The 24,048-nt window shown below is 33.1% G+C and overlaps 1 protein-coding gene across 1 annotated transcript; it reads left to right on the forward strand.

The window, feature by feature from the left end:
- The first annotated feature begins 2,555 nt into the window (after window positions 1-2,555).
- On the forward strand, window positions 2,556-13,980 carry LOC131803275 (uncharacterized). The gene is made up of 4 exons (XM_059124364.1): window positions 2,556-2,880; window positions 9,370-9,512; window positions 9,812-12,288; window positions 13,943-13,980. Exons 3-4 carry the CDS (start codon window positions 10,218-10,220, stop codon window positions 13,978-13,980), a joined length of 2,109 nt encoding a protein of 702 aa, XP_058980347.1. The 5' UTR covers window positions 2,556-2,880; window positions 9,370-9,512; window positions 9,812-10,217.
- The last annotated feature ends 10,068 nt before the right edge of the window (window positions 13,981-24,048 follow it).

Here is a 24,048-nt window from a genome sequence, read left to right on the forward strand (position 1 = left end):
AATGTTAAATAACTATTGTCAGTTTCGTTTCAAACATAAATATAAAGTCAATAACTCAAATGAGAACTTGTTTAATTTGAAGTGGCACGGAGGACAGTAGACTATTTTTATTGATTTTATGTTATTTTTGGATATTTTTAATGATGAAGTTACAGAAACTGCTCAAATCCAAACTCAAATCCACCATATAAACCTCATACAATTGTGATAAAAGTATACTGTAATGTATGCAAAATTTAAATTAAGGGAATAAATACTTATAGAACCACATTGAGGACAATAATATTAAACCAAATAAACTGAAACTTGATATTTGAGATTCTCGGTATGTCCTTTCTCCTTTTTCGTTGATCAACATAGTGGTGGAGGGTATAAAAAGTTCAGAATTTATGTTTTACAGCGTTGCCTAAAATTCGACGCGTCGTACAACCCAAATACACCAGGTCCATATCATTATACAAGCCATAAAAAACCAAAATTAACAAGTCGAAATTAACATAAAATAAAAATTTCAAGAAGATGACTTGAATTATGAACCAAAATGAAGAAAAAAGAACAGCTGTATTTTCTATAAAAGTCAAAAAATAAAGTACTCACAAAGAACTCCTTGTGTAGAAGTTCAGATAATTCTATTGAAAATTGTGGCTAAAAAGATGAAAATACACGGAGACGTGGACCTGCATAAGACGTTTTTTTGTCAAAGGCTTTAATATCAATTACGTACTTCAAACTGTCGCTTAAATCATCAAAATACCGAATATCGGGAGGTACCGTCACCGTGGACCTCAATGTACAATTTTGTATCATATGCTGTAGAACCTATTGCGAACTTCAAATACGAAAGACAGCATGTTTACAGCAGACGGACATCCATTTAGAATTTTACGCTGATCAAGAATATACATACTTTGTGGGGTCTAAAATGAGTATTTCAAGGAGTTACAAACGGAATTAAAAACTTAATATACCTTATATAGTATGGTGGAGGGTATAAGAAACAAATACGTCTTTCGTTTGAAGTCTTCTTATTAATTTAGTATGTAACTTTTCATTCGCGTTTTAATAAAAATGTGTGCTTTAAATGCGTTAAGTTTTTATTTATTTCCTTTCATAATTACTTTTTTCAGAAAAATCATATATTCACATACTTATGCAGTAATGTAACCAAAAATAATGACCTATAACAGTTCGATCACATTTTTTTATAGACAATGAAGAAATTAGTTCGTAATTGGGTGTCCAACAGCGAATTGCCTTCATTGTGAACTTGGCATAACTTAATGCAAAACATCTATTTGGAGTATAGAAAATTGATTTTCCTGTTTATATTACAATTCATCTTGTTAAATATCCATGATCGAACGACGTAATTCAGACAACAGTATGAACATGGCATAACGAGGTTAATTATTGTTATCGATATCAGATTGTATCGAAAAAGTTCCGTTGGATAAATTGCAATAGCCATTTAAAGTAAAGACACAAAGAAAGTGAAAACTATATTCTTATACTAAACAAAATTATAATTAATTCTGAAATTTTTTGGAGTATAGTCTGATTGCGAAATATAACGAGGCCTTCGAATTATTAGATGAACTATTTATTGCATTCGAAAGTCCATGAAATTTTGAAGGTAAGTTAGTTAATTTACATACATTGCTCTTGGAAAGAGATACATTTACACGCGACCTCCCAATTTTTTGTAAATGTCTTTTCCCAATAGCGGTGGTTAAAATATATATTTTTGAGATTAAAATGAGATCAACGCCCTGTTAATTTTGTAAATAATGTAATATTTCAGTCATACATGTATAAAATAATAGACATAAAACATAAGTGTTGAATTCTTTAATACATGTTCGTGAATTAAATGAGTAACAACATTAGGTGTATTCCAGCATAATTAATGAATAAGTTCCAGAGAATTCTGCATTTATGTTTTATATGTATCATTTTATATATGCATGGAACAATGCAAAGATCGCAAACTCGATGATGTTTTAATCGATTTTTGAATTTTTTTTAAGCAGTTTCTGTACTCCAAATACAAGAAACCATAGATAATTTTAAGCTAGCAATTATGATTGCTTTGGAAAAAGAGAGATAGCCATATACTTAGAGTTGTGAAGTAAAATCATAACGGTTTCAGACAAAGCGCGTTTCTTTTGGCGTCATTCTATTTAAAGTACTGTTATGAAAAGTAAAGAACACATTTTTACCAAAGGTGCAAGACCTAGTGTTAAAAGACGAAATTCTAAATTTTGCTTTAGAATTTGGCCAACACACATATATTTCTTCAGCTTAGAATAACTAATTATGTTTTATAGTACACCCCACTTGAGCAACACCATGTTTTCCTTGGTAAAATTTGTCTACGAGCATATATTAACTCAAAAACCATTAAACAGAAATCCGAAGCGGAGTGCACAGTAAATTATAAAGGTGCAACCTATTTGGCTCAAATTATCCTTGCAAGTGGTAAGTTTAAGTGTAATATACCTTGTATATATTTATTTAATACATTTCTTTAGATGACAGGGATCATCTGTGTAACATAAAGGAAAAAAATCATCGAGCTTTACACGAACAAAAAAACATAAAAGAGAGCAATGTTTCCCACAATGAATTTAGCAACGACACACAAACAAACAATATTTCGCATTTTAAGAACACACAAAATTGTTCCCAATATGCAATATCAGCTGTAGGAGAATCCTTGGAGTCCATATCTCCTACAAATGTTTTAAACACAACTTCTTAAATCGTTTCAAATGGCATTAAAAAGGCCGCCACTTTGGCATCATCGAAAGCTGATTTCAGAGAAGCTTCGCGGAACTTATGTCTTAATGAAACGTCAAATGATCATTGGACTTCCGTAAGGTAAGTAACTATTATATAATAAACGATAATCTGAAATATTACATTAGGTGAACGTCAGCCGCTGCAAATATTTATAGATTAGCGGCATACAGGGTCTAGATCCAGTTATGATGGTCAATCCGAATATCCATGCCATTTGGACGCACGATTTTAAAAAGTCGGTAAATACATTCGAAAGAAAATTGGCTTAGACTCATTTTAGAATACATAAATTTAAATGACATATTTGTTCGAGATCTGATAATATTAGGAAATTTACGGAATACATGGTCCAGATCTATTTTTGATGGACAATTCGAATATCCTTGGCTTTTCGAAAGTTGACCAAAAAAAATTATTTAGTATAAATTTCTAACACTTGCTATATTTTGAAATATGAATATATGTTGATCTTAACGGAATACATGTATAGATACATTTTTTATGGTAAATCCAAATATATATACAGGTTGGACACATGCCTCCAAAAAGTCGGAAAGTTGCCTTAGTCAAGTACAGTTCCTGACCATGGATGTTCGGATTGACCAGCGAAAATCGGTCTAGACCATGTAATCCGTTATCCTCTATATATTTTTAAATCTCGAAAAAATACTGCATTCATATTCAAGTATTGGGAATATTGACTAAGTGAATTTTCTTTTTTGTCAACTTCCCGTCTTTTCGGAGGCGTGGATCCAAAAGGTCAGTACCTTCGGGTTGGCCTTCAAAAATGGATCTAGATCATTCAGATCTCGAAATATATGTCACTTAAATACAAGTACTCAAAATATTTTCTAAATCAATTTTCTTTTGATTGGATTGGCCATTGTAGATGCATCTAGACTATAACGTTAATCTCAAAATATTGTGAGATCTCGAAAAATCTGTCTATTAAATTCAAGCATTGAAAAATTTGAATAAGTCAATTTTCTTTCGAACCAACTTGTCGACTGGTTGGAGACTTGCATCCAAATGGTGTATATATTCGGATTGCCTATTGAAAATGGATCTAAACCATTTATTCCATTAATCTCTTATTATTTTCAGATCTCGAAAATGTACGACTATTCAACATTTTGACCAAGTCAATTTTCTTTCGGTCCAACTTACCCACTTTTTGGAGGCGTGCGTCTTAATAGTATACATATTTGAAAAGGCCATTGAAAATGAATTCAGATTGCGTATTGTGTTATACTCTAATTGTTTTCAGATCTCGAAAAAATATGGGTTTTAAATTCAAGTATTCAACATTTTGATTAAGTTTATTGTTTTAGTTGCATTTCACAAAATCTTGGGGTCGTGCGTACAATCGGTTTCGATCTCGACATCTAAAGGTAATTACAGATTAAAAGCACACACGGTCTAGATTCATATTCGATGACCAATCCGAATATCCATATTGTTTGAACGAACGCCACAAAAAATAGCGAAGTAGGCTTGAAAAAAAATTGACTTAATCAAAGTTTTGAAAACTTCAAATTAAATTCCATATTTTTTAAGTTCTGAAAATCTTTAAAGATTATCCAAATACGTGGTTTAGATACATTTTCTATGGGCAATACAAATATGGATACCGTTTAAACCCAAGTCCCCAAAAAGTTGAGAAGCGTACACCAAAGAACTTTGACTTAGTCAAAATTTTCAATACTTGAAGTTAAATGTCATATTTTTGGAGATCTAAAATATTTAGAGATTAACGAAATACAGAGTATAGATGCAATATAGGACATTCCAAAAAGGACATTCCAAAAAAAAAAAAGAAGTTGGTCCGAAACAAATACTACTTCTTCAAAATTTTTATACCCTCCACCATACTATGGAGGGTATATTAATTTTGTCATTCCGTTTGTAACTCCTTGAAATACTCATGTCAGACCCAACAAAGTATATATATTCTTGATCAGCGTAAAATTCTAAGACGATCTCGTCCTGTCCGTCTGACTGAGTGTCTGTCTGTCAGTCTGTCTGTTGTAATCACGCTATCTTTCGAACAAATTGAGATAGAAGGCTAAAATTTTGCACACATGTATATTTTGCCAGTAGGCAGGTTAAGTTCGTAAATGGGCCATGTAGGTCCAAGAAATCATATAGCCCCATATAACGGTACCTCCCGATATTCGGTATTTTGATGATTTTAGCGACATTGTTTACCGGAATCGTTTCAAAGTTGGCATTTGAAGTTCGTAATGGATACTACAGCCCAAGACAAAAAATAATCTATGTAGGTCCCATTTCTTCGTATAGCCCCTATATAATGGTACCCCCCGATATTCGGTATTTTGATGATTTTAGCGACATTATTTAACGGAATCGTTCCAAATTTGGTATTTGAAGTTCGTATTAGATACTGCAGCATAAAACAGAAAATGGGCCATGTAGGTCCACGTCTTCGTATAGCCCCCATATACCATACGCCCCGATATTCGGTATTTTGATGATTTTAGCGACATTATTTACCGGATTCGTTTCAAAGTTGGCACTTGAAGTTCGTAATAGATGCTGCAGCATTAAACGGAAAATGGGCCATGTAGGTCCACATCTTCGTATAGCCCCCATATAGCGTACCCCCGATATTCGGTATTTTGATGATTTTAGCGATATTATCTACCGGGATTGTTTCAAATTTGGCATGTGAAGTTCTTAATGGATACTTCAGCCCATGCCAGAAAATTGTCTGTGCAGGTCCACGTCTTCGTAAAGCCCCCATATAAAGGTACCCCCTATATTCGGTGTTTTGATGATTTTAGCTACATTATAAACAGATTTTTCTTCAAGTTTCGCATTTAAATATTGTAATAACTTATGACAAAAGTAGCCTATGCAGGTCCACGTCATCGTATAGGCATTTGGAATTTTTAAGATTTAAACAGAATTTTTAACGGATTTTACTTTTATACCCTCCACCATACTATGGAGTGTATATTAATTTTGTCATTCCGTTTGTAACTCCTCGAAATACTCATGTCAGACCCCACAAAGTATATATATTCTTGATCAGCGTAAAATTCTAAGACAATTTAGCCATGTCCATCTGTCTGTCTGTTGTAATAATCATCAAAATAATAAATTCAACATTAGGAGAATCATAGTGCAGCAATTTGCTTAGTAGGAAAGGAAGATGTTTTGTTTTTTGTTTAATCATAAATGGGCCATGTAGGTCCAAGTTATCATATAGCCCCCATATAACCGTACCTCCCGACATTCAGTATTTTGATGATTTTAGCGACATTATTCGCCGGAATTGTTTCAAATTTGGCATTTGAAGTTCGTAATGAATACTACAGCCCAAGACAGAAAATTATATGTGCAGGTCCACGTCTTCGCGTAGCCCCCATATAACGGTACCCCCGATAATCGGTATTTTGATGATTTTAGCGACATTGTTTACCGGAATCGTTTCAAATTTGGTATTTGAAATTCGTAATGGATTCGTAATCCTAAGTCAAAAAATAAGCCATGTAGGTCCACGTCCTCATATAGCCCCCATATAACGGTAGCCCCCGATATTCGCTATTTTGATGATTTTAGCGACATTGTTTAGCGAAATCGTTCCAAATTTGGTGTTTGCAGTTCGTAATAGATACTGCAGCATAAAACAGAAAATGGGCCATGTAGGTCCAAGTCTTCATATAGTCCCCATATACCGTACCCCGCGATATTTGGTATGTTGATGATTTTAGCGACATTATTTACCGGGATTGTTTCAAATACGGCATGTGAAGGTCGTACTTCAGCCCATGCCAGGAAATTGTCTGTGCAGGTCCACGTCTTCGTATAACCCCCATATAACGGTTCCCCCCATATACGGTATTTTAATGATTTTAGCTACATTATAAACAGTTTCGCATTTAAATACTGTAATAATTTATGACAAAAGTTGCCTATGCAGGCCCACGTCGTCGTATAAGCATTCGAAATTCTTAAGATATTAACAGAATTTTTAACGGATTTTATTTTTTGGAAATTGTCAAATTTGTACCAAATGGTGGAGGGTATTAAAAGTTCGGCCCGGCCGAACTTACAGCTTTTTTACTTGTTAATACTAGAATGTAAATAACATTTTTTTTTGATATTTGATATAAATATATATTGTGAGAGTTTTAATGCTTCAATTGAAATATTATATTTTTTAAATTGTGAAAATATTTAGAGATTAACGAAATGCATGGCCTAGATCCATTTTTGATGACCAGTCCGAATATGCATACCATTTGTACGCACTTCCCAAAAAAGTATGGAAAGAAAATTGACTTAGTTAAAATTTTGAACACTTAAAATTAAATGCCATATTTTATGTAGTTCTGAAAATTTTTATTGATTATCGAAATGCATTGTCTAGAACCATATTGGATGGCCAATTTGCGCCACCAAAAAGTTGGAAAGTGACGCCAAAGAAAATAAAGTCTATTTTAATACTTGCATTTAAATGCAATATTGTTGGAGATCTTAATATATTTCGAGAATAACGGATTACACTGTCTAGATCCATTTTCAATGGCTAGTCCGAAGATGCATATCATGTGGACACACTTCCAAAAAGTCTGAAAGATGGCTCGAAAGAAACTTGCCTTAGTCTTTGAATACTTAAATTTAAATGGCATATTATATTTAGTTCCGAAAATCGTTATAGACAATCGAAGGACATTGTATAAATCAATTGTTCATGGCCAATCCGAATATGCATACCATATGGATGTTCACCTTCAAAAGATTAACGGAATAAACGGTCGAGATCTATTTTCAATGGCCAATCCGAATATGCATATCGTTTGAAAGCACGCCTTCAAAAAGTCGGAAAGTAGTCACCAACGTAAATTTACTTTAACAAAATTTTTAATACTTGAATTTAGATGCCATAATTTTCGAGATCAAAATATATTTAGAGAATAAAGGAAATCACATTTTAGATCCGTTTTGGATGGTCAGTCCGATTATGTAGACCGCTAGGAATCACGGCTTCCAAAATTCGGGAAGTTGGCCCGAAGGGAAATTGAGTTAGTCAAGTCAATTTTTTTGGTGACCACTTCCTAACGGATCTTAATCACGTATTCCATTAGTTTTAAATAAAGGCATGTACATTCAAGGATTCAAAATGTTTACGGATTCAATTATCTTTGGTGTCCACTTTCCGAGTTTTTGAAGGCGTGCGTCGAAACGGTATGGATAATCGGATTGGCCACCAAAGATAGATCTGGACAATATATTCGGTTAATGTTTAAATACGTTAATATCTCGAAAAACGTGGTATTTAAATCTAAGTTTTAAAATTTGACTAGTCATTCTTTATGTCCACTTTCAGACTTATTAGGCGTATGACGAAATTGCATGTATATTCGGATTGTTCATCCAAAATGGATCCAGGCCATGTATTTTCTTAATCTCTAAATATTTTTAGATCTCGAAAAATTTGGCATTTAACTTTAGGTATTGAACATTTTGAATAAGCCAATATTCTTTCGGGCCAACTTCTACAATTTATGGAGTCTGGACCCACGCCTCCATGGTGTGTATATTCTGTTAATCTATCGGATATGGATGAAGAGTATATATGCGCTTAATCTGCTATCCGTTAATCACCAAAGATTTTCTTAATTAAATAAAATATTGCATTGTTAAATTCAAGTATTCAACATTTTCAGTAAGACAAATTTCCAGTTGCATTACTTAACATTATGGGGTCGATATCTGAAAAATATTAGAGATTAATAGAATACATGATGTAGATCCATTTTCGATGGCCAGTCCGAATATCCATATCGTTTGGACACTCGCCACAAAAACTCGGGAAATTGGCCTGAATGAATATTGACTTAGTCAACATTTGTAAAACTTTAATTTCAATGCCTTTTAATTTAATTCTGAAATTCTTTGAAGACTGGCGGAATACATGGTCTAGATAAATTTTCGATGGTAAGCCGAATATTCATACAGATTAGATGCACGATTCCAAAAAGTGGGAAAGTTGACACCAAAGAAAATTGACTTTGTCAAAATTTTTAATATTTTAATATAAATGCTATATTTGTCGAGACCTAAATATATTTAGAGAATAACGGAATACATGGTCTTGATCCATTTTCGATTGCTAGTCCGAATATTTATACCATTTAGACATACTTCCTAACAAAGTCTGGAAGTTGGCTCGAAAGAAGATTGACTTAGTCTAAACTTTGAAAACAGAATGTAAATGCCATATATTTTTGACATCTACAGATATTTAGAGACTAACGGAATACAAGATTTAAATCCATTTTCGATGGCCAATCCGAATACCCATACCATTTAGATGCCAGTCGAAAATAGTCGAGAAGTGGACACTAACGGAAATGGAGTTTTCGGTATTCAATATTTTGACGATTGAAGTCCTATTTTCCAACAGAATTGTTTAAGATTTGGTATTAAAAGGTTGTAATGGGTTTTACCCTGACAAATAAACTCTGTTTTAATACGTATTTTTGAAACGTGGATTTTTGACAATTTTTATTTAAAACATTATATATTTTATTTTAGGCTCGACATGTTTTCTTTGGTGACATTTGACAACAATAGCTGGTATGTTGTCAATTCCAAATCTGTTAAAGAATATGACGGAAAAAACTGCATCGTAAAATACAAAGGAGCCTTCTATTCAGCACAATTAATTTCAACAAGCCGTAAGTATATAATTTCTTTCGAGTTCCTAAATTAATTGTTCGTATAGAACAAAATAGATTTATATATAAATATATTTTTAATTCCAAATACATCCAAACCCTGATCCGCGTTATATTTAACAAGCGTTGATTTTCTTAAGTTTGCAACAATTTTAAATGGTCGACTTGTGACAAATATATTTGTTATCTATCATATATGTATTTTAAACTCGGGGTTTTGGTGTAATAGGATTTTTTGGGAATTAAATTCATACACAGATATCATTCTCATGCAAGATTCAAAAATCGTATTTCTCTAGATGACAAAGCACATCTTCTAGATTTAAAACAAAGAAATACGGATCGAAGTTCTTATATGAATGCCGACCATAATTCAATGCAACAATCAATTCATACCAATTCAGGAATCTCAATTTCTCCAACAAATTTGTGTGCATCCGATCTTCCACCGGCAAAAGATTATACGGAACCAACTTTATTGCACAAACCATATATAACTTCAATACTAAATCTCGATGAGCAGAAATCAGATAAAACGGAGTCAACGACTGAATCAAACATTAAGCCTTCAGAGAATTTTTTAATGAATATGTACACCCTAAAGCTGGACTAAGACCTATACATATAACTCCCCGAAAGAAAACAGCTAGTAAGCATTTAACTGGTGCTAAAACTACTCCAAAAGATGATAATTACTCTTTAAATATGACAATATTTACCGATTCAGAGCAATCTTCCAGCAGTATATCAGATATATGTTCAACTGACTCTGTGTTGAGTAATATTGGCTTAAGTTCTTTACCTTTCGGCTCACCGAAAAGGAAATGTGTGGAAGAATCTAACGACAATGTATCCTGCAATGCATTAAATATAAGCTGTATTGATAATTGGGAGTGTTGTAAAAATTCAACATCTGTCGAAACTTTCGTTGAAAATGCTGACATAAGTAGTATCAAGAAAACCTCTATTACCCTGACAAATATTGATTCTTCTGCGTCGAAATACCTACCTAGCTCGGCAATAGAAAACACAAGCACAAACATTAGCTCTTTTTTGGAGATTTCAAATACTTTAAATTTGGATGGAGTTACCGTTCCTGTTTCAAAGCAAAGATCGAAGCGTCATTTTTGTCTATTTTGCAAGACTCTGCAATGCAAAATTGCAAGACATTTCTTTCTGAAACACAAAAGCGAAAAACTCGTAAAACTAGCCATGGCACTACCGAAACGTAATAAAGAGCGTTTGCAAATAATTGAGAAGCTACGAAAAGAAGGGGATTTCCTCCACAATACATCGCAAGAGCAAAACACAGGTACTTTGATTGTACTTAGACAGCAAGGACAAAAAGCTAAACATACACCCAATGACTACGTATGCTGTCCGTCGTGCAAAGGTTTTTACGCAAAATTTACCGCAAGGGCACATATACGATATTGTACTAAGAAAAAAAATGGCAGATCGAATTTTATAGAGGGACGAAAATTAACTCAATACGTACATCCTGTTGCAAACACAGCAATGAAGAGCACCATTTTTCCAGTTTTGCGAAACGACGATATAACCCGTGCGATTCGTTACGACGAGTTAGTAATTAGAAATGGAAACAGATTGTCCGAAAAATTGTCGCAAACTCACCATAATGATCACATACGAGCAAATATGCGACTACTGGGGCGGTTTAAAATAGAATTATTAAAATTAGCACCGGAAATCTTAGAACTTAAAGATATGTTCAAACCCTTTTTGTTCGACAAGGCAATAGAAGCTTTGCGATTGACAGCAAAATATGAATTCGGCAAAGGGTTTGCCACGCCGGCTGTAGCTACCAATTTGACAAGTATAATAAAAAACTGTGCACGAATACAGAGGAATGAGTTTATCAAGCAACAAAATGATGATATGAAGTCTCTTCTTGACAACTTTGTGTCCCTTTGGACTGAGGAAACCCCCACTCAGATTAATAAAAAATCGATCGAGGACCAAGATAATCAAAAAAGAAACAAAAGAAATGGTTTGCCAAACAAACAAGATATACAAAAGCTATACGACTTTCTGAGATCAAAAATGCTGGACTCAATTGCAGTATTAACGGAAAAATTTGATTTAAACGCTTGGAAGAATCTCGTTGAGACAACCTTAATATGTATCCAGGTGTTTAACAGGAGAAGAGCAGGAGAAATAGAACGAATAACTATTGACAATTTTATCAATAAAGAAGAAATTACAAATTGTTTGGAGGCAGGTCTTCTTGACAATATGTCAGAGGAGTCAATTCAATTTGCCAAACAATTTGTAAGAATATCATTGAGGGGCAAATTAGGAAGAACAGTCAGCGTATTATTGGATCCGATGTGTATAAAGGCTGTGCAACTTATTTTAAAATTTCGCAAAAATGCTGGTATAAAAAATTCGAACCCATATATATTTAGCGCTCCAGCAACATCAAAGCTGTCAAAAATGTACTACAGAGCGTGCCCATTGTTAAGAAAATACGCAAACGAATGTGGAGCTTCCATGCCTGACAATCTAAGAGGCACAAAATTGAGGAAACATATCGCCACATACACGTCCTTATTAAATGTCCAAGAAGCTACTGTTGACAGATTAGCCAACTTCCTAGGCCATCATAAAGACATACATAAAAACATATATCGAATGCCTGTTCCAATGGCCATTACAGTCTCTAAATTTTTATTATCTGCTGCTGGTTGCAATACATCATCAACCATTGAAGTTTCAAAAAATACTAATTCTTCTAAGTTAAAAAAACGTAGCAGTAAGTTTAGCAAAAAAGTATATAAAAAACATTGAAATACTTTTCTTTAGTCTTCCTTTACCTAAATATTCCTTCTGTTTCCTTAAAACCGAATAAATTTGTGCGAGTTACTACAAGAGCCGTCTAATTTGACCATACTTAAGATTGACTACATTAAAATATATATGGGCACGATACCTACCATTATGACTATATCGAAATTGGACAAAAATTGTGTTTTTGGTGCATCGAAGGTATGCATGAGAGCCTTTAAAAATTTTAATTGGATAAATGTTGCGTAATGGATTCATTTAATTCTTCATATGGGGCTGTATCTAACTCTGAACCGATTTCATTATCCAATTCCGTGACAATTTACTAATTTCTATGAAATTGAACATACATTTAGCGTTTTGTGCATCAACTACATCAAATTGTCTGAAAAAATATAAAAGCGCTTTATCCAAATCTCCACCAATGTTCAACAAAAACAACATGTTTAACTGAATTGGGCGATGAATGCGTTCTATAGGCTGAGCACTGATGGTCGGAAAGTATAAATCGACTCAAATTTTTGGCCTATTCATATCACCTAAAGCAACATGGGTCCATCTCGATTCCTTTTGAATGCTACAAGCTAATGCATAATTCGATAGTGTCCCTACCACTGCCTGATATAGGGTATAATGAGGTTAATAGTAACTCGCTCAAATTCGTTCATCTAACATTTTAAGGGGATATGAACTTACTACTTTTTGATATCCCGTAGCTTCTCCGTTCGGAAAAACAAAACGCACTAGATGGTCTGAAGACGAAAGACAAGCAATAACATTGGCTTTTGGAGATATTTCAAGCTTAGAAAAGTTGCCTTCATTGAATGAATGCAAAAATGTCATAAATATTTATGGAAGTCTCCGAAATAGAAAACAGGCTCAGGTTAAAGCCTGGATAGACAACCAAAGAAGAATTTTTCGCTCTTCTAAACCGTAAATAAAGTTTTTAATACAGTGAGGTAAATAAAATTGCTTGTGTATTCCTTAAACTAATTTTATATTTACTAATTTCATTATAATTTTTGCGATTCAGTTTCAGCACATATTATTTTTATTGGAATAATCTTTAGAAAACAAACACATGTGGAGTTTGCTCGAAAGAAATGTTTATTATGTAAGTATCCACAAATTTATATAGTTTTCAATTTGTGTATTATCGCCAAATTGCATTTTTACTCAAAGGATAACTTTCCATAATATCCTTTGCTGATTTGAAAGTTTGAATTGATTTGATGATTTTTGTGAATAATGTTTGCTAAAATCACATTCTTCAAATTTGAGCTAAGCTTTTTATTCTAATCATCCTTCGGAATATCTCCCAGATTGTATAAAATTTATTTTTAAGGAAATATATATATATATATATATATATATATATATATATATATATATATATATATATATATATATATATATATATATATATATATATATATATATAAACCACACCATTTATGCAAAAATATAATTAAAGTCTATGATTTTATCGTTTAACCAAAACTATTCTTTACAGAAACCTATACACAAAACAACGTAGTGTACGTCATTAGATACCTTAAAAATTGTGGCATTGCTTCCATATGTTTCAAATTGACTGGTTAAAAATATGTTTGTATTTGCAGTTATTGCCATAACACGTATTCTTTATAAGCAACACTAAGGTGTGCACTACCAATAATTGTTTCTTAAAGTACACACTACTAATGGTATACGATGTTTGTAATATACGCGCTTAAAATGTCCAATCTGCAAACGAATGTACAAAATATACATTAACGATAAATACTTTTTATTGTTTGTACTTTACCTAGTTGTAGCATAACTTTTCTTCCCAGTCAATTTTTTTTTTTATAAAACGCCGGGTATCTTCACTGCAGCGTCCCACTTACCAAAAAAAAAAAAAAAAAACAAGTAAAAAAGCTGTAAGTTCGGCCGGGGCGAACTTTTAATACCCTCCACAATTTGGTACAAATTTGGCAATTTCCAAAAAATAAAATCCGTTAAAAATTCTGTTAATATCTTAAGAATGCCGAATGCTTATACGACGACGTGGGCCTGCATAGGCAACTTTTGTCATAAGTTATTACAATATTTAAATGCGAAACTTAAAGAAAAATCTGTTTATAATGTAGCTAAAATCATTAAAATACCGTATATGGGGGGTACCGTTATATGGGGGCTATACGAAGACGTGGACCTGCACAAACAATTTTCTGGCATGGGCTGAAGTATCCATTACGAACTTCATATGCCGTATTTGAAAAAATCCCGGTAAATAATGTCGCTAAAATCATCAACATACCGGATATCGGGGGGTACAGTATATGGGGACTATATGAAGACTTGGACCTACATGGCTCATTTTTTGACTTAGGATTACGAATCCATTACGAACTTCAAATACCAAATTTAAAACGATTCCGGTAAACAATGTCGCTAAAATGATCAAAATACCGATTATCGGGGGGTACGGTATATGGGGGCTATATGAAGACTTGGACCTATATGGCCCATTTTCTGTTTTATGCTGTAGTATTTATTACGAACTTCAAGTGCCAAATTTGAAACAATTCCGGCGAATAATGTCGCTAAAATCATCAAAATACTGAATATAGGGAGGTACGGTTATATGGGGGCTATATGATAACTTGGACCTACATGGCCCATTTACGACAGCGTGATTACAACAGAGAGACAGACGGACATGGCTAAATCGTCTTAGAATTTTACGCTGATCAAGAATATATATACTTTGTTGGGTCTGACATGAGTATTTCGAGGAGTTACAAACGGAATTAAATAATTAATATACCCTCCATAATATACCCCCATAGGAGGGTATAAAAATAAAATCCGTTAAAAATTCTGTTAAAATCTTAAAAATACTGAATGCCTATACGACGACGTGGACCTGCATAGGCAACTTTTGTCATAAGTTATTACAATATTTAAATGCGAAACTTGAAGAAAGATCTGTTTATAATGTAGCTAAAATCATCAAAACACCGAATATAGGGGGCACCGTTATATGGGGGCTATACGAAGACGTGGACCTGCACAGACAATTTTCTGGCATGGGCTGAAGTATCCATTAAGAACTTCACATGTGAAATTTGAAACAATCCCGGTAAATAATGTCGCTAAAATCATCAACATACCGAATATCGGGGGTACGGTATATGGGGGCTATACGAAGATGTTTACCTACATGGCCCATTTACTGTTTAATGCTGCAGCATCTATTACGAACTTCAAATGCCAAATTTGGAACGATTCCGTTAAATAATGTCGCTAAAATCATCAAAATACCGAATATCGGGGGGTACCATTATATGGGGGCTATACGAAGACGTGGACCTACATAGATTATTTTCTGTCTTAGGCTGTAGTATCCATTACGAACTTCAAATGCCAAATTTGAAACAATTCCGGTGAATAACGTCGCAAAAATCATCAAAATACCGAATATCGGGAGGTACCGTTATATGGGGGCTATATGATTTCTTGGATCTACATGGCCCATTTACGCACCTAACCTGCCTACTAACAAAATATACATGCGTCCATGATTTTGTTCGAAATATAGCGTGATTACAACAGACAGACAGACAGGCAGACCGACGGACAGACAGACAGACAGACAGACACACAGACAGACAGACGGACATGGCTAAATCGTCTTAGAATTTTACGCTGATCAAGAATATATATACTTTGTTGGGTCTGACATGAGTATTTCGAGGAGTTACAAGCGGAATGACAAAATTAATATACCCTCCATAGTATGGTGGAGGGTATAAAAAACGCTAGCACCAAAAATCCTTTAGTGCCCGCCACAGAAATAAAGACAGTGTTTGTCCTTCTGTTAGTGTAGAAACTTTTCGCAGAGTGTTACGCGAGAACAACCTTTATGCAAGGAGTCCGAAAAAGGTGCCACTATTAAAAGAAAAATACACGTCACAAAGCGATTTAAGTTTGCACAATCACATATGGAATGGCCAATAAAAAATGGAGAAACATTCTATGGTTGGATGAGTCCAAAATTGTTTTATATTGTGGTACTGGGTCCCGACACCGGATCTAAATCCAATTGAAAATTTGTTGTGCGATATCAAAAAGGAGGTGGCCGTAGCTGAACCCAAAAATAGTAATGAACTGTGGGTGGTACTTCAAGGAGCCTGGCTAAAAATTCCATGCGAATACTGCCAACATTTGGTCAATTCAATGAAACGTCGCTGTGATACGCAACAGAGGTTTGCAACAAAGTATTAATTTCTAGGGAATAATGCACTTCACATGAATAATAAGGCTACAGTTAAATATAAGGACATTAAATAAATTTATGTTAAGTTTTTATTACAATTGGTATTTTTTTGACCGACTTTATTTCGGAAATAAACTCTATTTAACACAATATTTTGAAAATACAAAATTTTTCGTTTTTCAATGTAAATATTAAATCATAATGTAATACCTTTAAATATCGCAGAGAACATTACGCTATTCGTACGAAAAAAGTTGGGTTTTTTAAATAGAAATATTTCAAGGCACTGCGCTGCTATTTATTTATTTATTTTTTTTGACCGCAGCTTTATATATATATATATATATTTTTTTTTTTAAATTTTATTAAATTTGCTTTACCTCATTTATTTTATTAATATTTGCGAGTCCGCGATCTCGGTATTGCAAAAAAGGCACGTATACATTCATTGATATATATGTGTCCTAAAGCTGTTGACAAGAAATGGTTTTTGAGGCTGCGAAATAATGGATTATTCCACCGTTTATTACTCTGTACTCGTCGATGTGTTGATGGAAAAAGGTACTGTGAAAAAACAAACAAATTTTGAATCAATTTTAAAATTATATACAAATATTTTAAATATATATACCTCTTATTTTTTCTATGAACATGTCTCCGTTGCTTGTCTATCCACAGAAACAGAAATAACTCCAAATATGGACTTCACGGCTTCTATTTCTACATTGGTTCACTTGGTATGTTTGATTTTGCCTGGAATTTATGATATTTTAATAACCGTTTTAAAGAAATTGCACTTTAAATAATTCTGTTACCAATTTAAAAAACCGAATGCAGCCGTTACATAGGGGTCTGTACGACGTGAATCTACATAGGCATTGTTTGTCATAAGCCATTACAATATGCAAATTCGAAACTTGAAATAAACAGTGAATAATGTAGCTAAAATTATCTAAATACCGTATATAGGGAGGTACCGTTATATCGGAGCTATACGAAAACCTGGACCTGCATAGATACTTTTCTTTCACATGCTGTAGCTTCTATTACTAACTTCAAATACGATATCTCTAACAATTTCGGTGAGTATTGTATCTAAAATCGTTAAAATACCGAATATCGGGAGGTACCGTTATATGGTGGCAAAATTTTAGTCATCTATCTCAATTCGTTCGAAAGGTAGGGTGATTACAGCAGACAGACAGACGGACATGGCTAAATCGTCTTAGAATTTTACGCTGATCAAAAATATATGTACTTTGTGGTGTCTGGCATGAGTATTTCGAGGAGTTACGAACGGAATGACAAGACCACAGTATGGTGGAGGGTATAAAAACATTAACTGACAGATATTTATTGTACTTTTGACCATGGCATTGAAAAAGAACTTCGGAAATGTACCAACCCATTGCACTTTTAGATTTCTTGAAAAAATGTGAGTTACACACTAAGGCAATTGAACTTTTTTTTATTAAATGTTGTCCTATGAGAAATGTTATTGTATATGAAAATTTCAGTTTATTGGCTAAATTCTAAATCTGAGAAAAACAAGGACAAAAATTAGCCAGGTTTGGAGGAGGCCATAAAATTGAATTGCTATCCGGCAAAAAACCGAATTATTGCTTTGTTTTAGCTCTTACGTATTAAATTAAAAAATATTGGCAGAAGTTGTTTGCATTTTATATGTTCGTAATTTTTGACATACACTGCCTGTGTAATGCTGTCGTTTCGTACTCCTATATATATATATATAGGAGTACGAAACGACATATATATATATATATATATATATATATATATATATGTATATATAAATATATATATATATATATATATATATATATATATATATATATATATATATATATATATATATATATATATATTACTTACTTACTACATTTTTATAGCCTGATGCAAAATAAATATTTATTTTTCTTATATACTCTGCATAAACAGTTTTTTTAAACAAATATATAAATATTTTAGTTTCCAGGGTTACCCTTTTTTGTACATTATCTAATAGGTTTAACGCTGTAAAGCATAATTGCATTGACCAGCTTTGTGCAAACAGTATTTACAAGAAGATAAAATAAAATGCAGAAGTAAACAAAAACGGGTGGACTATCTAAATCTGAATCCATTTGCACTATTTTCAATTGGGTCCGTGTTTGGTCCAAAAAATAACTGTGCAAAATTCCATTTAATTTGATTAAATTTTTTAACACGATCAAGCTACGTGTGTTTGTTCGTCCATCCTTTAAAAATTATAATCAAACTCTAGGACGCAATTATGGACTGAGCTGATCAAAAAATACTAGAGAAACAAAATTTGCATTTGATTTTGTTTGTGCTCTGTAGGTTGCAATAATACTCCGATAGTTGCAAAATTTGATTGAAGAAGCTTGCAAATGTGAGGTGATAAATTTTAGTATGTCATATTAACCAAAATCTTTGTGTGAAATTTTGGCATACGTTGAGTTGAGGTGCGACTTTGGAAGGCTTATATCTAGGGAAGTATGAACTTCCTCCTAATAAGATATATATTGTTGTAATTAGGATATCAATACCTATGCCTCATCGAAATAACGGTTTTATACCCTAGGTCTCTTTGGACCAAATCCGTTTCAGGACATTTGAAGTCGATCTAGAAATGTCCGTCCGTCTGTCTGGCCCGCTGGAGCGCACGATAACTCTCGAAGGGAGTATCCGATTTGGTCCAAACTTGGTACATCGTAATATTATTATCACACTTAGATCAAGTTTTATTTTTATTTAATAATTTGCCTTATAGAACAAGCAAAGGCCATCAAATTTTCTGCAAACTTTTCAAATTCTGCACATTCTATTTACACATGATATAGTGTAAATATGGAATATTTCGGACCACCCCATCGGGTACCTCCCCCACAAGGTATCAAAATTTTGGGTAATTGTACTCTCTCAAAACGGGAATTAAGTTCCCAATTATCTTCAAATTTCATACACCGTCATATGTCGACTATTACAATACATGGTGCAATAATGGGATATAGCGGACCATTCCTTCTGGTACATCCCCCACAAAAGGTCAACATTTTTAATAACCAAACCGCTCATAAAACTCGAAATATGCTTCAGATTCTTTTCAAACATTATCTTATTTTTGTCAACGGAAGATCTGATGCGAAGACAAAATATATCAGCCTACACCTTCCAGCACATCCCCCAAAATGGGTCACAATTATCAATATTGTACCTTCCATAACTTTGGAATCAAGTCATCGCAACTTTTCAAACTTGATAAATAGTTCACTACCAGGTATTTGATGTGAATAAGGAATTTATCGGTCCACTTCTGCCGGTACCACCTCCAAAGGGTTCGAATTTGAATTAATTTTTTTCAATTTCGTTAAAATGTACGGGTCCCAATGTTTGTATCAGTATTAGGCAAAGTGGAATACTTCAACATCGACTTTTTCTGAATATTATGGCATATCTTTTCTAAAAAGCGGGCAGAAGTCTGTATAGTCCAAATATGGCATATTATAATATTTATATCTGAATTAGGTCAGATATGCAATGGACAATATTGCTTGACTCTTTGGGAACGTCCCTCATATGGGTCAGTAGATCAGACGGACCATCCTGAGCTAAGGGTATATAGCAATCGGCTAAACCAACTGATACATTTCAGCTTGTTAATATACAGATTATGTCTTATTTAAGGAAGAAATGTTGCGGCCAAGTAAATAAAAGTTGGAAGATGGAACGCGATCAGATAAGAGATTTATTACAGCAACCTGCAGAGCAGCAACAAACTCGGAAAAAATAGTTGTTTTTGGTCCGTATTACCCGCTTAATATTATTCGATCATAACAAAAATTGGTGACGATCGACCCATAACTACGGCCTGGATTTTGATTACAATCCTTAATCAACGGACGGACAGACACACAGCTTGATCGTCTTATATCGTCGGCCTATGAAGATTGTGATTATGAAGATTAAAGGAAAATATATTTGTTCTGTTTCTTGTTACGTTTCAATATCCTACATGACCGGTTGAGACACTGCAAAATCAGGAAAAAAATTGTTTTTGGTGTTCGCCTTAACATTTTGCGATCATCTCCAAAACAATAGGATAATATTCTGTCCCTAAGTCCAAATCCATTGAAAACTTCGTGAGGATTGCACCATAATTGCGTGTAAATTAACATGGACGGACACACATAGCTAGATCGACTCAGCTCTGCAGATAGGATAGGAGATATAACATATAAGGTCTAGGACCAATATTTCGATGTGTTACAAACTTTTTGGCCCAATCTAACTTATACTTCCCTCAATACATGGTGTTGGAGGGTACAAAAAGCAGACATTTCTAATTGTTTATCTCTTTGAGATAATTTGTATAAACAATATAGGGAGAAACTGGTCGATTTTTGTAACAATAATTATCAGCTATTGTTGTTTCTGCAGTAAAGAATTAGGGATACACAAGTCGACTTACGATTAATCGATAGGTAGAAATGCCTAAAAGTACAAGACGATGTTAGTGGACATATAGCAAACAAATTACTTACTTTTCCATACAAAATTTAGTCAACACTATTTCTAATACGCATTTAGGCGGAGTTATAGTTGTTTTTTTTTTTTTTTTGGCGTATAATAGTTATGCCAATTCTTGAAATCGCGCAAAAATCTTGAATCAAAAATTTATAATTAGGCGAATGTATATACACCAAAAGTATTTTTGACATACCTCTCTTATGTTTATTTTGGAAATATATGTTATGAATATAAATTGAAAACTTTAACATTTTACGAAAATATTTAAAATATGAATGCAAGATATGTGATTTAATAGAAAATATATCTTTTAAGGAAATACCATTATGTATCATGTCGTAGATTGATTTTATTCGTGTTAATAGTTAAATGAGCGAACAAGTAATACACACAACAGTAGATCGGTTTCAGAACTGCATGACTGTAAAAGCTTTTACTACGATAACCGATATAATAAAGGGAAAACCGGTAATTGATATTAAAGCCTTTGACAAAAAATTACTTACGCTGGTCCACGGTATTTCGGTATTTTGATGGTTTCTGCCAGAATTTCCAGAATTTTCAACTTTGACAAGCATAGTGGAATATATAAAAAGTTCAGCCCGGCCGAACTTAGTGCCTAGTTTACTTGTTTTAATTTTTAATTTCATAAACAAGTCATGAATTTTACTACTCCAAATTCTCATAAGCATTACATAAACAGAATCAATCGGCTAGTGTTACTGATAACCACGAATTACATTTTTTGTTCTCAAACATTTGGATTGTTTCGTTCGTAAATGTGCATGATCTGCGAACTACTAACCACCAAGTGAATAGGGAGTATTAGAATAATACTGAGTATAGAGCGAAATAAAAAGAACCATAAATTAAGTGTTTTTGTTTTTTACAGGCGTGAGAGAGATAAACATAGCGCATGGTCAAGAATCCAGACTTTTGATATATCTCTATGTTTAGTTCAAATTATGAATAAACAAGAGACAAAGTTTTGCGTTGTGTCCCGTGTTTTTGTTCACTTTGATCATTTGCTCAAACGTATTCAAAAAAAAAACGATGTGGACGAAGTGCGTTTATGCACAAATGATTTGATTACCTAACAATCGATTGTTTAGAATTACACTACTATTTCTCTACACTACTATTTATCTCAATCGAGTGCTGATTACATATTCGTAGTTTTTATATGTGTATGTATTGTGCTTAATGTTATAAACATTGGCTCTGTTCCAAAACCTGCAAGAATTTGTTAGTGTCCATTTTTTCCGATATCATAAAAGGACAATCGGTTATCGTAGTTAAAACTTTTACATTCTTGCATTTCTGAAACAGACCAATTATTTCAAATATTTGTAAATTAATACTCCATTTAGAATTAAGAAGGTAAAGTCATGCAATCATATGATTACAGTTTTTTTTTTTCTAAATTGTCCATTTGACAACATCTCAATGTTAAATAACTATTGTCAGTTTCGTTTCAAACATAAATATAAAGTCAATAACTCAAATGAGAACTTGTTTAATTTGAAGTGGCACGGAGGACAGTAGACTATTTTTATTGATTTTATGTTATTTTTGAATATTTTTAATGATGAAGTTACAGAAACTGCTCAAATCCAAACTCAAATCCCCCATATAAACCTCATACAATTGTGATAAAAGTATACTGTAATGTATGCAAAATTTAAATTAAGGGAATAAATACTTATAGAACCACATTGAGGACAATAATATTAAACCAAATAAACTGAAACTTGATATTTGAGATTCTCGGTATGTCCTTTCTCCTTTTTCGTTGATCAACATAGTGGTGGAGGGTATAAAAGTTCAGAATTTATGTTTTACAGCGTTGCCTAAAATTCGACGCGTCGTACAACCCAAATACACCAGGTCCATATCATTATACAAGCCATAAAAAACCAAAATTAACAAGTCGAAATTAACATAAAATAAAAATTTCAAGAAGATGACTTGAATTATGAACCAAAATGAAGAAAAAGAACAGCTGTATTTTCTATAAAAGTCAAAAAATAAAGTACTCACAAAGAACTCCTTGTGTAGAAGTTCAGATAATTCTATTGAAAATTGTGGCTAAAAAGATGAAAATACACGGAGACGTGGACCTGCATAAGACGTTTTTTGTCAAAGGCTTTAATATCAATTACGTACTTCAAACTGTCGCTTAAATCATCAAAATACCGAATATCGGGAGGTACCGTCACCGTGGACCTCAATGTACAATTTTGTATCATATGCTGTAGAACCTATTGCGAACTTCAAATACGAAAGACAGCATGTTTACAGCAGACGGACATCGATTTAGAATTTTACGCTGATCAAGAATATACATACTTTGTGGGGTCTAAAATGAGTATTTCAAGGAGTTACAAACGGAATTAAAAACTTAATATACCTTATATAGTATGGTGGAGGGTATAAGAAACAAATACGTCTTTCGTTTGAAGTCTCCTTATTAATTTAGTATGTAACTTTTCATTCGCGTTTTAATAAAAATGTGTGCTTTAAATGCGTTAAGTTTTTATTTATTTCCTTTCATAATTACTTTTTTCAGAAAAATCATATATTCACATACTTATGCAGTAATGTAACCAAAAATAATGACCTATAACAGTTCGATCACATTTTTTTATAGACAATGAAGAAATTAGTTCGTAATTGGGTGTCCAACAGCGAATTGCCTTCATTGTGAACTTGGCATAACTTAATGCAAAACATCTATTTGGAGTATAGAAAATTTATTTTCCTGTTTATATTACAATTCATCTTGTTAAATATCCATGATCGAACGACGTAATTCAGACAACAGTATGAACATGGCATAACGAGGTTAATGATTGTTATCGATATCAGATTGTATCGAAAAAGTTCCGTTGGATAAATTGCAATAGCCATTTA

Source organism: Musca domestica, unplaced genomic scaffold (genome assembly GCF_030504385.1).
Source record: "Musca domestica strain aabys unplaced genomic scaffold, Musca_domestica.polishedcontigs.V.1.1 28, whole genome shotgun sequence".
Lineage (NCBI taxonomy): Eukaryota > Metazoa > Arthropoda > Insecta > Diptera > Muscidae > Musca > Musca domestica.